Source organism: Saccopteryx bilineata, chromosome X (genome assembly GCF_036850765.1).
Source record: "Saccopteryx bilineata isolate mSacBil1 chromosome X, mSacBil1_pri_phased_curated, whole genome shotgun sequence".
In the NCBI taxonomy this organism is placed as follows: domain Eukaryota; kingdom Metazoa; phylum Chordata; class Mammalia; order Chiroptera; family Emballonuridae; genus Saccopteryx; species Saccopteryx bilineata.
The window spans coordinates 112,865,610-112,879,600 of NC_089502.1; the positions used below are offsets into that span (position 1 = coordinate 112,865,610).

Here is a 13,991-nt window from a genome sequence, read left to right on the forward strand (position 1 = left end):
GCTTCTCCACCCCTCCCCCTCTCCTTCCTCTCTGTCTCTCTCTTCCCCTCCTGCAGCCAAGACTCCATTGGAGCAAAGTTGGCCTGGGCATTGAGGATGGCTCCATGGCTTTTGCCTCAGGTACTAGAATGGCTCTAGTTGCAACAGAGCAACAGCCCTGATGGGCAGAGCATCACCCCCTAGTGGGCTTGCCAGGTGGATCCTGGTCAGACGCATGCGGGAGTCTGTCTCTCTGCCTCCCGGCTTCTCACTTCAGAAAAATACAAAACAAACAAGCAAACATATAAATAAATAAATAAAATATACTAATTTTATATAGTGTATGATTGAAAATAATATTTCATGGGATATACTTGGGAAAAAAGGTTGTTTATCTGAAATTCAAATTTATCTGGGCATCCTGTATCTTCAGTTTTTAATTTGTCAACTCTGTCCAAGGGAATTCAGAGTTAATGCCTGATTGTTACAGAAGTGCAATGGTGTCTTTCCTCAAAATGAAAAAACTCAGAGATATAATATACCCTCCAGAGTCCCCGAAAGGATCAAACTCAGACCATACCTGAGACTACACATTGTGTAGCTTCTTCCACTTTATTTTGCTTCTCTTAGTTCCTTACTGTTTTCTCCTAAAATCATTTCATTAATAAATCATTCTCACTCAGGAATCATTGTCAATGGGTCTTTTTTCTTGGAGAGCATGAGGGTCTTTTTTCTTGGAGAGCATGACATAAGATAGATATCTGGCAAATACCACATCATACTTCATCGGCAACTCATCACATAGCTAAAGGGGTTTGGAATCAGTGCCTTGAAGACATTCTTGCTTATTAACTATATTTTACATTTCTATTCTTTTAAAATTGCCTATGCATCCTGTGTTAAGTCCCTAGCAACCAGGGAAGAGTCACTTGCTATGCTCTTCTATGCACTTGCTGCTGGGCCCTGTCTAACCCATTTATTCCTTTCCCTGCTTTAACATGGCTAAAAAGAAATAAAGTCAACCAGCTAATATGATAAAATATCACTGCACTATGATATGATGTGAGTTTTAAAAATGAATGCCCAAGCTGCTCCAGGAGAAGAGCAATGAACCATGGAGAAATATACATTGTGGAGGAGAGAGGGAAATTAATTGCTAAGGTCAGGTAATAGACCAGTGACTGGGATCTTACACACTCTTTTAGGGAATTTACTGTTTTGTAGTCTAAACTGAATTACGGGAGAGAATGCAATTCTGCTTGCAAAACCTGAAAAGCAAAGAAAACCTGCCAGTTTTACTGTTGGCTTTGCAGAATCACTGGAGCTTCAGGCAAACAAAAGAAGTTACCAGCTTTAGGTGATGGAAGTTAAGAAAAGATGGACCACCTCATAACCCAACATTCTAAGTAGTAATTTGGGGATAATGTAACTCAGCTCACTGTGGCAGTCTATCAATGAGTCACCATTGTGATAAATGCATGTTCTAGTAAAAGGACATTTTTCTCTACTCATCTCCCAAACATCTTTGCCCTCTTTCATAACGGGAAAACATTGTTTTTGGCATGCTTAAGCCAAAGCACCCCTGACTACTATATTCTGATCATCTGTAAACCATTTCAGTTATTTACAATTTAAAAAATAAAGTCAATTACACTTATAGACTTGGCTGGGGGAGATGGAGGAAAGTAAAAAGAGAATAAATGGTGATGCACGAAGACTTTTCTTGAGAGTTAACACACAATATGGTGTACAAAGTTGTAGAATTTGGCACACGAAACCTGTATAATTATGTTAACCTGTGTCACCTCAATATATTAAATTAAAAACATAAAAATACAAAAAAAATAAAAGATAAAACTTAGGGACCTCCTGCCACTTTACAACAAAAACTAGAGACCCCTAGATCAATATACCAGTATTTGGTGAAACATGTCCATTTAGCTTCATAACTTTATAGTTATTTATACACAGCAGTAGATAAGACAAAAGGATTAAACCCAGGCATATAATTTTGCAAGAATGGTCCAAGCGCTGTGATATTGGAGAGCTTGTCCTTTATTTTTATTGAGTAACTATAAAACAAATTAATTTAAAATGAAATAATCTAATTTTGTTTGTTGGGCCAGGGCACCTTTTTATGTTTTGAGCAAGGAACTTCATATTTCATATATATATTTCATATATATATTTCATATATATATTTCATATATATATTTCATATATATTTCATATATATATTTCATATATATATTTCATATATATATTTCATATATATTTCATATATATATTTCATATATATATTTCATATATATATTTCATATATATATTTCATATATATATATATATATATAAAATGAACCTCTGAATGCTAGCCTGAAGTGTAAGCGTAAGCCAAGATGACTCATCCATAGAGTCTTTGAGAGGCTGAGCAAAAATAGCAACACTAAAGCTAGTTGCTTAACATCTTTAAATAATTTTGATATCTGAGAGTCAGGAATTCAACAATCTAAAACAAAAATAAGATTTTTATATAAAGTGTTTATTAATAAGTGTTTTATATAAAGACAGCCATGAAAATATTAGAGTGATGATCTTTTGGTATTGTAAAAATGATTTATTTTATGCTTCCATATGTTTTTTTAATGCAGTTTTACATAAAGTGGCACTAATTTGCAGAAATGCTTTAGGGGGGAAATAACAGGTATGGAGAGTCACCATTAAAACAAAACAAAACAGTCCCAACAGCAAAAGAGTGACTTTTCTGGGGAATTTGCTGTTCTATATTTTAAAATGGATAACAGGGAGAATATAATTCTACTTGCAGAACCCAAGGAAGTTTTACTTGGCTTTGCAGTACTACTGCAGCTTTAAGCAAACAAAAAGGAAGTTAACATTGGAAAGATGCAGAGTAGTGTGAAGGTAGATATTTTTTCTCATTGCTGCCTTTGAAAATACACTAATCATGAAAGTAAGCCTTGACTGTGCCCCAAACAAGATAAAGAAAATCAAGCCTGATATGAAATGACTATGCTCGTCACTATCCTTTATATTCCTTTGTACTTTGTTTGACAAGCTGATAGAAGAGTTTTATTTGACCTCACTGATAACAAGTCAGAGGAGGTTGAACTAGAAAAAATGTTGAACTTATGAAAATTCTCTGAGGCAGTTGAAATGATGTTAATAATTTTTAAAAGCTACAAGGAATGTATGTGACAGATTTTTCTTTTTCAGAAGGTTAAACAAACAAACAAAAAATCAATGGCCCTGGCCGGTTGACTCAGCGGTAGAGCGTCGGCCTGGCGTGCGGGGGACCCGGGTTCGATTCCCGGCCAGGGCACATAGGAGAAGCGCCCATTTGTTTCTCCACCCCACCCCCTCCTTCCTCTCTGTCTCTCTCTTCCCTGCCCGCAGCCAAGGCTCCATTGGAGCAAGGATGGCCCGGGCGCCGGGGATGGCTCCTTGGCCTCTGCCCCAGGCACTAGAGTGGCTCTGGTCGCAACAGAGCAACACCCCGGAGGGGCAGAGCATCGCCCCCTGGTGGGCAGAGCGTCGCCCCTGGTGGGCGTGCCTGGTGGATCCCGGTCGGGCGCATGCGGGAGTCTGTCTGTCTCTCCCCGTTTCCAGCTTCAGAAAAATACAAAAAAAAAAAATCAAGAAATCAATGAAAATGATTAATTTTCCTTGTATATCCATTTGAACTGAGGCCCTGAGTTCCAAAACATAATCTTGTTCCTGAAGGTAACTCAGATGATGTAAAGCCAGCAGCCAAGGCCACCACCACAGCCGCCCGGCCCATGCAGGTTCGCATTGGATTCGGACAGTTGGTAAAGAAACAACGGAGCCAAAAACTGATGGGCTGTCATATTTAATTCTAGCTTGCACCCGGTGGGCAAGTAAAAATACACACTGGGCTCCAAAACCCACTCACATTCAGTGCTCACAAAGCTACTGACTTATCCGAGTTTCCTAGAATCAAAGGTTTCTAGCTCACCAGCCTTATTCTCCTCAATTCCCCATCTCCTTCCTTATCCCAGATACAAACTCTACACCAGGGGTCCCCAAACTTTTTACACAGGGGGCCAGTTCACTGTCCCTCAGACCATTGGAGGGCCAGACTATAAAAAAACTATGAGCAAATCCCTATGCACACTGCACAGATCTTATTTTAAAGTAAAACAAAACAAAACAAAACAAAACGGGAACAAATACAGTATTTAAAATAAAGAACAAGTAAATTTAAATCAACCAACTGACCAGTATTTCAATGGGAACCATGCTCCTCTCACTGACCACCAATGAAAGAGGTGCCCCTTCCGGAAGTGCGGCGGGGGCCAGATAAATGGCCTCAGGGGGCCGCATGTGGCCTGCGGGCCGTAGTTTGGGGACCCCTGCTCTACACAAACTGGCATCTCACTCAGCACTCCGCCATCTTGGCTGCTTCTCCTGGCCTACTCCACGTGGCCTCTTTCTCCTCTCTGCTCTGCTCTCTCATGCTAATCATCCCAGGAACCAAGAGAGCAAGCTCCCGTTCTGCCCCTATTTTATAGTGTAGAAATCCAAACCTTTAATCCAATATACAAAATAGGGAAGTCTCTAATACAAAGTCACTTCTCTGAGGCATGATTGGATTGTACCACCTCACATCAAAAAGGGTGGGAAAGGCTTAATCCCAAAACCAAGCCCCAGGCTACAAGGATTCTGCCTGTCCACAGAGATACACATTAATATCACCTGGGCAACGGCCTCCCTGTGGGCAGCGTTATCTTTAACAAAGTGAGCATAATACATTTTATCTGCCCAACAGATGATTTCACTGTATTTCCAGAAAAAGTATAAGTACTCTCCATTTCAGTTAAAAAAATATCCTTCTGGCTTTTCACATTGTTTTAGCTGTTCTCGAAGTGGTAATACTTCACAGGCACTGAGAAGCACTGTTTGGATGGAAATACATCAGCCTTATTCTCAGGCTACACCTTTGTATAATCTGCATGTGTCTTACCTGTCTGAACTGTGGGCTGACATTAAATGCTGAAAATTTTGGCTGTCTAAGTCCATGCTGTAGCTCCGTCCACTTTCAGCTTTTGGAGTTATGATGATCTCTCCTCTGGTTGCTGATCTGAACTTGCTAAGAAAAAATCTGAAAATAAATAAATAAATAAATATATTTAAAAGAAAAAAAGAAAGCATTTTATTTATTTTTTCATGAGAGGCCAAATTAATAAATTTTGGAGTGATCAGTAATTAATATTAGGTAACTAAATTTAACCACAGTAAAGTAAGTATAGTCCTATTTACTACATAGTAACAGACAAATGTTATAAAGCAGTACATAGTTAATGAATCGTCCCAGCTACTCGGGAGGCTGAGGCAGGAGCATCACTTGAGCCCAGGAGTTCTGGGCTGTAGTGTGCAATGCCAATCAGGTGTCCACAATAAGTTCAGCATTAAATGGTGACCTCCCGGGAGTGGGGGACCACCAGATTGTCTAAGGATGGTAGAAAAAGAAAGCATTTTAAAATATAATTTCAAGAATACCATTTCTAGTACTTTCAACAAGAAATGATTCCTCAGTCAAGTAAACTTGAGGCTGAGAGTTTGTGTGAAGTGTCTGTGCCTCTACAGTATAGTGTCAGTGGTGGTGGTAGAAGAGGTTATGATATTCTTCCAAGGCCATAAAACTTGCTAATAAGCCAGGCCTTTCTCCCTGTTAAGGAAAAGACCACTGACTTTGGGAACTCACCACTTCCACCTGAGAATGAAGAAGCACTACCGGAGCTAAGTCTTTTTGCGGGAATGGTGGCAATAAAAAGCTTGAATTTCCTTTGCTAGAGTAGGGGAGTTCAGGTGAATCTCTGGAATAAACTGAGGTCTCAGATTATTAGACTTCAGCTCCATAACAGCACTAACTCTGACCTTCTCATTTCCTGCCGAGTTCCCTGAGCATATAGTAATGCCTGGCAAATACTAGAACCCATCTGATTATTGTAGAATGAATGACTGAACCCATGTATGTGGTGGGAACCATCTTTATATCTTCCATGACATGTGGTAATTAAGTTTGAACAGTGGGATGTCTCATGTAGGATGAAATCTGATTGCATCTCACTAAATTATTTAGAACTTGAGCAAAAATAGCTTTCAGAAACCAAGATTCTAGTTATGATCGAGGATACTGAATGCTTCAAACATGGGGGTTTTCCAATGTACTTTAATGCATTTAATACTTTAATAATATGTGATAGCACTGGGATAGACCAGTTCATTTATTCAATATTCTACTTCTTTTTAGAGGAGGAAATGTATCCAAAGGTATAAAGACAATCTTAATGGAATCTTCCAAGTTATCTCTGTTTCAAAGACCACTTCCAATGTCTTGTCAAAGTGTGAGATACTTCAGTCTAACTGGAAAATTACATTTTTGTTGAGAAAGCACTTAATATAATGTCAACCTATGCTGCTCTGAGACCCACCTCATATATGTTCCCACCTCCAAACTTCTACAAGGTGTCTCTTCCACCTTGATCATTCTCTCCCCTTTCTGCTATCTTGTACCTCAACCATATTTTAAAGTCCTCATCAAGTCCCACATACAATTTGATGTCTTTCTTGATGGCCCCAGTGCCCACTTAACATTGATTAAATAAGTCACTTGTTTAATATTTATTTAATTGTTTACTGCCTTATGACATCTCTTGTAGCTAATGACTACTTGTTTTGTTTTAGAAAGGCTTTCATGTACCTCATTTTATCACCTTATATTTTCTTAATTTTATTTTATACATATTAAATTTTCAGGTATATATCCTTTCTCTCCAATCAAGTGAGTCTACCTTAAAGACTGAGAAACATTAGATCCCAATTTTGAGTTCCAGCAGGCCTCAATCCAGTGCTATGACTATTTTTAACAATGCAAGGTATATATCAATATAATTAAGTGTGCTGGTGAGTTGCTTGTTTCATACAAACTCCAATTCCAACATCCTGTTGTAACCTATGCAGTGATTCTTAAACTGAGGTCTGCAAACTATAGCTCCTATAATCACTTGTGGGCTCTGAGTTACTTATTGAGTCAAGCCACTGACTGTTTTTGATGAGCCAGGCACTATGCAGCAGCATAAAACCAAAAAACCACCTGACTAGGTGGTGGTGCAGTGGATAGAGCAGCGGACTGGGACATGGAGGACCCAGGTTAGAGATCCTGAGGTCACTGGCTTGAAGGCAGACTCATCCAGCTTGAGCACGGGCTCACTAGCATGAGTGTGGGGTTGCTAGCTTGAGCATGGGATCGTAGACATTACCTCATGGTCACTGGCTTGAGCCCAAAGGTGGCTGGCTTGAAGCACAAGGTCACTAGCTTGAACCCAAGGTCACTGGCTTGAGAAAGTGGTCATTTGCTCTGCTGTAGCCATCCGGTCAAGATACATATGAAAAAACAATCACTGAACAACTAAGAAGCTGCAACAAAGAATTGATGCTTATCATTTCTCTCCTTCCTGTCTGTCTCTCCCTATCTGTACCTCTGTCACTGTCAAAAAAAAAAAACAACAGCAACACAACAACAACAACAAAAGTAAAAAACCCACAGGCCCAGCACTAAGGGAGCTTGCAATTAGATATGGGGAGGGGGGAAGATGTATCATAGTACAATGTAAGGAATGATTCACAGGTACCAGGCATTGTGGAAATCCTGAGGAGTGACAAATGAATTCAACATGTAGAAATAATCAATGCATTGGATATATGCTTAATCTGTCATCTTTTCCATTCATCTCTGCTGATTAATGAAGATATACTTAGTCATGAGTGTTTGAGTTAGAGGATATTGAGGTGTCATTCCTACCTGCAGTTCACAATTCTAAAATAAAAAAACCACTTTATATAGAGCCAGATAAAGTCTCAAACACTGGTAGTCTCTCACATTGATTTCTGCTGAGAGAACAATGTGATGCTACCTGCAAAGGACCATAAAGTGATTTGGTACACATTAGAACTCTAACTACCTCAGCCACAAAACTAACCAGCATCTGCCTGAGAAATAAAATTGCAAAATACTGTGAAGTTTGCCTTTGATTCTCATAGCCTACATTTTAGGGGCTACTTTTCTCCCTTGATGTAACCCTCTTGTACTCAATGCCTCCTTGAATCTTGCTTTCTGATGTGCCTCCTATTCTTATTATCAGTACATGAAATAAATATTTATTTTATGGATTGTTACTGAGGTGGCCAAATGTGATTTTTTTCCTTTAAGGAAATCTGCATTTTAAACAGGGAATATAATGATTTCAGCCCAATTAATAAGTCTCTGATTTGTATATTTCATATATCAGCACTCAGATTGGGGGGAGGGGTACTGACATTCTACAACAAAGGGAGTCATCACTTTTTTGTAGACAAGACTTGCCCTGACATGAACGCTTCTACCTAGAAGCAATGAGAACCACTTGGTATGAGACTAGATATGTCAGATACAAGAAAAACTTTTACATGTTCAGGTCAGAGGAGACCTTTATTCATCTAAGACTGAAAGTAATTAAAACTGCATAATAGGAGAATGCTACTTTGGTTGAATCTCTGACATTCTCTGGGTAACTGAAGTGAAACTAGACTTCAAAAACTAAAGACTCTTTATTTAACAGGTATCAAAAATAAAGATTAAAAATTCCTTTGGAAAGGCTATATCTTACCCCTTTCTCCTGTGCCCATCCTGGCTGACCTTCTGCCCAGCAAAAGGTGAAGTGTTTGACTTTTCTGCATCCTGGCGGTTTTTTTCTTGGCTTTGTATTTCTTCAGTTCCTCATTAAAAATAATCAGAAGACAAATTTACATACAAAATGGCTAGAAATGAGAACAATTTTCTATTTTTCTTTTACTTTCCTACATTAGCACAAGGCAAAAAATATTGGCAATGATGTTCTCATCCTAAAATTCCCAGTCACATAGTTATTTCTAATCAGTTGAGTGTTTCAGAATTAAATGAGGGCTAAGATCAGGTCTCATTTGTGGGAGATAAGTTTTCTAGAGATGACTACAATGTAGGAATGATACATTTAGGGCAGAGTAGCTTGGGTTCATGAAAACTCCAGATCCATAGAGAATGAATTCAAGATAAGATTGTAGAAATGACACTATGATCTCTGAATGCCTAAGCCAGATTTAATGGGAGGATGAGTACCTGTAACTACACCTCAGGACTTGAAAAACAGTCTATATTCTGGAAGGTGCTGAGGAGGCAAGAAAGCAGGCATAGCTAACTGCTTAATTCTAACTCTACTCCTTTCTCTCCTTTTGTGGCATCAAATCTGATGTTATCTATCTGAAAAAGCCCTTCCTAGCTATTGCTACATCCAGAAGTGGCACTGAAATCAGTTCCAAGTGTCCCAGCCATTCCTGCCATACTTCAAAACAAGGGCATTAGTCTTCAAAGTATGAAATATCAGATATCCTAGCAACAGATGAGAACATGCCTGCTTTCCCTTTATTACACCACACATGAGAAATGTATTCCTAAACATGTTTCAACCAATATTCCACCAATTAAATTATAGTTTGAATGTATAAAATAGCATCCTCATCTCAGGATGGGTTGTTATTTGAATTTGGTAAAAGTATAATTCTTCATTGAGTGAAAGTGTTTGTGCCTTTTAGACCATGGAAGCTCTGGGACCTGTTGTCAAAAGACATTAATCCCCCCAACTCCCAAATCATTGAGAGAATAAGAATGAGCCCCTTGTATTTTTAAATACTCCCCTGGCTTGGGGGAAGGGGTGCAATACACAATATTACCACTTGGTTGAGAACCACTGGATTAGAAAAAGTAACATGTAAAAGAAAGCAGCAGAATATATATTCTTTTCAAGTGTACATGGTACATTTTCTATGCTAGACTACATGTTAAGACACAGAACAAGTCTCAATAAATTGAAGAAGATTGAAATCATATCAAGCATCTTCTCTGACCACAAGGGCATAAAACCAGAAATCAACTACAATAAGAAAAAGAAACTGAAAAACACTTGGAGGCTAAATAGCATGTTATTAAACAGTAAGTGGGTTCACAATAAAATCAAGGAAAAAAATAAAAATTTCCTTGAAACAAATGAAAATGAACATACAATATATGGAACACAGCAAAAGCAGTCTTGAGAGGAAAGTTCATAGAATTACAGGCCTACCTCAAGAAGCAAGAAAATTATCGAATAAACAAGTTAATCCAATACTTTAAAGAACTAGAAAAAGATAAACAGGCCTTGGTCAGTTGGCTCAGAGTCTAGAGTATTGGCCTGTAATATGGACATCTCAGCTTCAATTCCCTATAAGGACACACAAGAGAAGAGACCATCTGCTTTTTTCCCCCTTCCTCTCTCCCTTCTCTGTCTCTTCCCCTGCCTCAGTCAGTGGCTTGATTGGTTCGAATGTCAGCCCTAAGCACTGAGGATAGCTTGATTGGTCCTAGCCCATCAGCCTTAGGTGCTAAAAATAGCTCAGTTGATCCCAGCATCAGTCCCAGATGATGGGGGGGGGGTTGCCAGATGGATTCTGGTTGGGGCACAGGTGGGAATCTGTCTCACTCTCTCCTTTCCTCTCACTTGGAAACAGAAAGGAGAGGAGAGAAAAGGAAAGGAAAGGAAAGGAAAAAGAAAATAAAAGAATAGAAAAGAAAAGGAAAGAAAAGGAAAAACAAAGCTCAGAGGAAGTAAAATTAAGAAAATAATAAAAATTGGAGCAGAAATAAATGACATGGAGACAAAAGACAACACAAAAGATCAATAAAACCAAGAGCTAGTTCTTTAAAAAGATAAATAAGGTTGATAAACATTTAACGAGACTCATCAAGAAAAACAGATGGCACCCCAATAAATAAAATTAGAAATAAAGAAGAGAAGTAACAACTTACATCACAGGAATACAAATGATTTTAAGAAAATACTATGAAGAATTATATGCCAAAAAATTAGAAAACCTGAGAAAAATGCATAAAGTCTTAGAAAAATACAATCTTCTAAAACTGAATCTGGAAGAATTAGAAATCCTTAGCAGACCGATTACAACAAATGAAATTGAAAAAGTTATCAAAAAACTCCCAGCAAACAAAAGTCCTGGATCTGATGTTTTCACAGGCGAATTTTTACCAAACAGTCAAGAGCTAACACCTATCCTTCTCAAGCTATTCCAAAAAATTCAAGAAGAGGGAAGACTTCCAAGTTCATTTTACCAGGCTTTCATTATCTTAATTCCAAAACCAGGCAAAGACACTATAAAACAAATAAACAAAACAAAACAAAAACATAACTATAGGCCAATATCCCTGATGATCATAGATGCTCAAATTCTCAACAAAATATTAGTAAACTGGATCCAGCTATACATTAAAAAGATCACACATCATAATCAAGTGGGATTTATTCCAGGGATGCAAGTCTGGTACAATATTTGGAAATCAATAAATGTGATACACCACATAAACAAAATGAAAGATAAAAATCACATGATCATATCAATAGATACAGAAAAAACACTTGATAAAATCCAGTACATACTTATGATCAAAACTCTGAGCAGGCCCTGGCCGGTTGGCTCAGCGGTAGAGCGTCGGCCTAGTGTGCGGAGGACCCGGGTTCGATTCCCGGCCAGGGCACACAGGAGAAGCACCCATTTGCTTCTCCACCCCTCCGCCACGCTTTCCTCTGTCTTTCTCGTCCCCTCCCGCAGCCAAGGCTCCATTGGAGCAAAGATGGCCCAGGCGCTGGGGATGGCTCTGTGGCCTCTGCCCCAGGCGCTAGAGTGGCTCTGGTCGCAACATGGCGACGCCCAGGATGGGCAGAGCATCGCCCCCTGGTGGGCAGAGCGTCGCCCCTGGTGGGCGTGCCGGGTGGATCCCGGTCGGGCGCATGCGGGAGTCTGTCTGACTGTCTCTCCCTGTTTCCAGGTTCAGAAAAATGGAAGAAAAAAAAAAAAACTCTGAGCAAAATGAGAATACAGGGAACAAAATATAGGCCATATATGACAAACTTACTGCCAATATCATACTCAATGGGAAAAAAATTAAAGCAATCCCCTTAAGCTCAGAAACAAGACAAAAGTGTCCCCCTTCACCACTCTTATTCAACATAGTTCTGGAAGTTTTAGCCACAGAAATCAGAAAAGAAGAAGAAATAAAGAGCAACCAAATTAGAAAGGAAGAAGTAAACTGTCCTTATATAGTGATGACATGATACTATCCATAGAAAGCCCTAAAATCTCCACAAAAAAATTACTAGACCTAATAAATGATTTTAATAAAGTAGCAGGATACACAATTATTATTCAGAAATTAGTGGCATTTTTATATACTAATAATGAACTATCAGGAAGAGAAATTAGGAAATATCCAATTTACTATTGCAACAACAACAACAAAAAGTACCTAGTAATAAATTGAACTAAGGAGGTAAAAGTATTATACTTGAAAAATTATGGGACATTGAAAAAAGAAATAGAGAAAGATACAAACAAGTAGAAGCATATACTGTATTCATGGTTTGAAAGAATTAATATAAATAAATGTCCATAATACCCAAAGCAACTTGTAGATTCAATGCAATTCTTATTAAACACCAATGGCAAACTTCACAGATCTAGAACAAATATTCCAAAAATTTATATGGAACCAAAAAAGAACCCGAGCTCTGGCCATTTGGCTCAGCGGTAGAGCATTGACCTGGTGCGTGGATATCCTGGGTTTGATTCCCGGCCAGGGCACACAGGGGAAGCACCCATCTGCTTCCCCTACCCTTCCTCTCTCATTTCTCTCTCTCTTTCTCTCTCTCTCTTCCCCTCCTACAGCCAAGACTCCATTGGAGCAAAAGTTGGCTCAGGTGCTGAGGATGTCTCCATGGCCTCCGCCTCTGGCACTAGAATGGCTCCAGTTGCAAAGGAGAAACGCCTCAGATGGGCAGAGCATCACCCCCTGGTGGACATGCTGGGTGGATCCTAGTTGGGCGCATGAGGGAGTCTATCTCTCTGCCTTCCCGCTTCTCACTTCAGAAAAATACAAAATAATAATAATAATAATAAAAGAACCCGAATAGTCTCAGCAATCTTGAAAACGAAGAATAAAGTGGGACATATCACACTTCCTGATATCAAGCTTTATACTACAAAGCCATTGTAACCAAAACAGCCTTGTATTGGCATAAGAACAGGCACATAAATCAATGGAACAGACCAGAGAACCCAGAGTGAGGGGTATGCAGCATAATCAAAGGTCAAAATAATCTGGAGATGTTTTCTCGGAACATATGTACCCTGATTTATCAATGTCACTGCAACTAAAATTAATTAAAAAAAAGAAATATATCTTGAGAATCCTGAAACAATAATTCAAAAGAAGATATGCACCCCCATGTTCATTGCAGTATTATTTATAATAGCCAAGATCTGGAAACAGCCTAAATGTCCATCAGTGGATGAGTGGGTAAAAATGTTGTTGGATATTTACACAGTGAAATACTACGTGGCCATAAAAAATAAGAAAATTTTACCTTTTAGACAGCATGGATGAACCTGGAGATTATTATGCTAAGTGAAATAAGCCAGGCAGAGAAAGACAAATACCTTATGATCTCACTTATCTGTGGGATCTAATGAACACAATAAACTGAGGAACAAAATAGAAACAGAGGCAGGGTCACAGGGAACAGATAGACAGCTGTAAGAGGGGAGGGGGAAAGAGGGGCCTGGACCAACGAAGGTGAAGGGTTTAGCAAAATACATGTATACATAACAGATAGATACAGACATCAGAATGGCATTAGCCAAAGGGAAAGGGGGGAGGGTAGAGGAGAGGGAGGAAGGCAAAGGAGAGGGGAGAATGGGGACCTAAAGAGATTTTGCTTGGGGCATTGGAGGGCATGAAGCAGTGTATAGATGATGTTATATTGAATTGAACACTTGGAATCTGTATAATTTGGCAAACCATGCCAACCCAATAAATTAAAAAATAAAAATGAAAACAGTATGTTAGTTCCTGAAGA

The 13,991-nt window shown here is 38.9% G+C and overlaps 1 protein-coding gene across 6 annotated transcripts in view; it reads right to left on the minus strand.

Moving 5' to 3' along the window:
• SYTL5 (synaptotagmin like 5) overlaps positions 1–13,991 on the minus strand; it is a 130,871-nt gene that overhangs the window by 49,034 nt on the left and 67,846 nt on the right. For 5 of the 6 annotated variants that reach the window (XM_066249761.1, XM_066249764.1, XM_066249759.1 and 2 more), the window contains 2 exons: positions 8,664–8,772; positions 4,979–5,116 (listed from right to left, as the gene is read on the minus strand). In XM_066249761.1, the coding sequence (XP_066105858.1) occupies positions 4,979–5,116; positions 8,664–8,772 (247 nt within the window). The remainder of the gene's footprint in view (positions 1–4,978; positions 5,117–8,663; positions 8,773–13,991) is intronic. The other variant, XM_066249762.1, reaches the window with a different exon arrangement.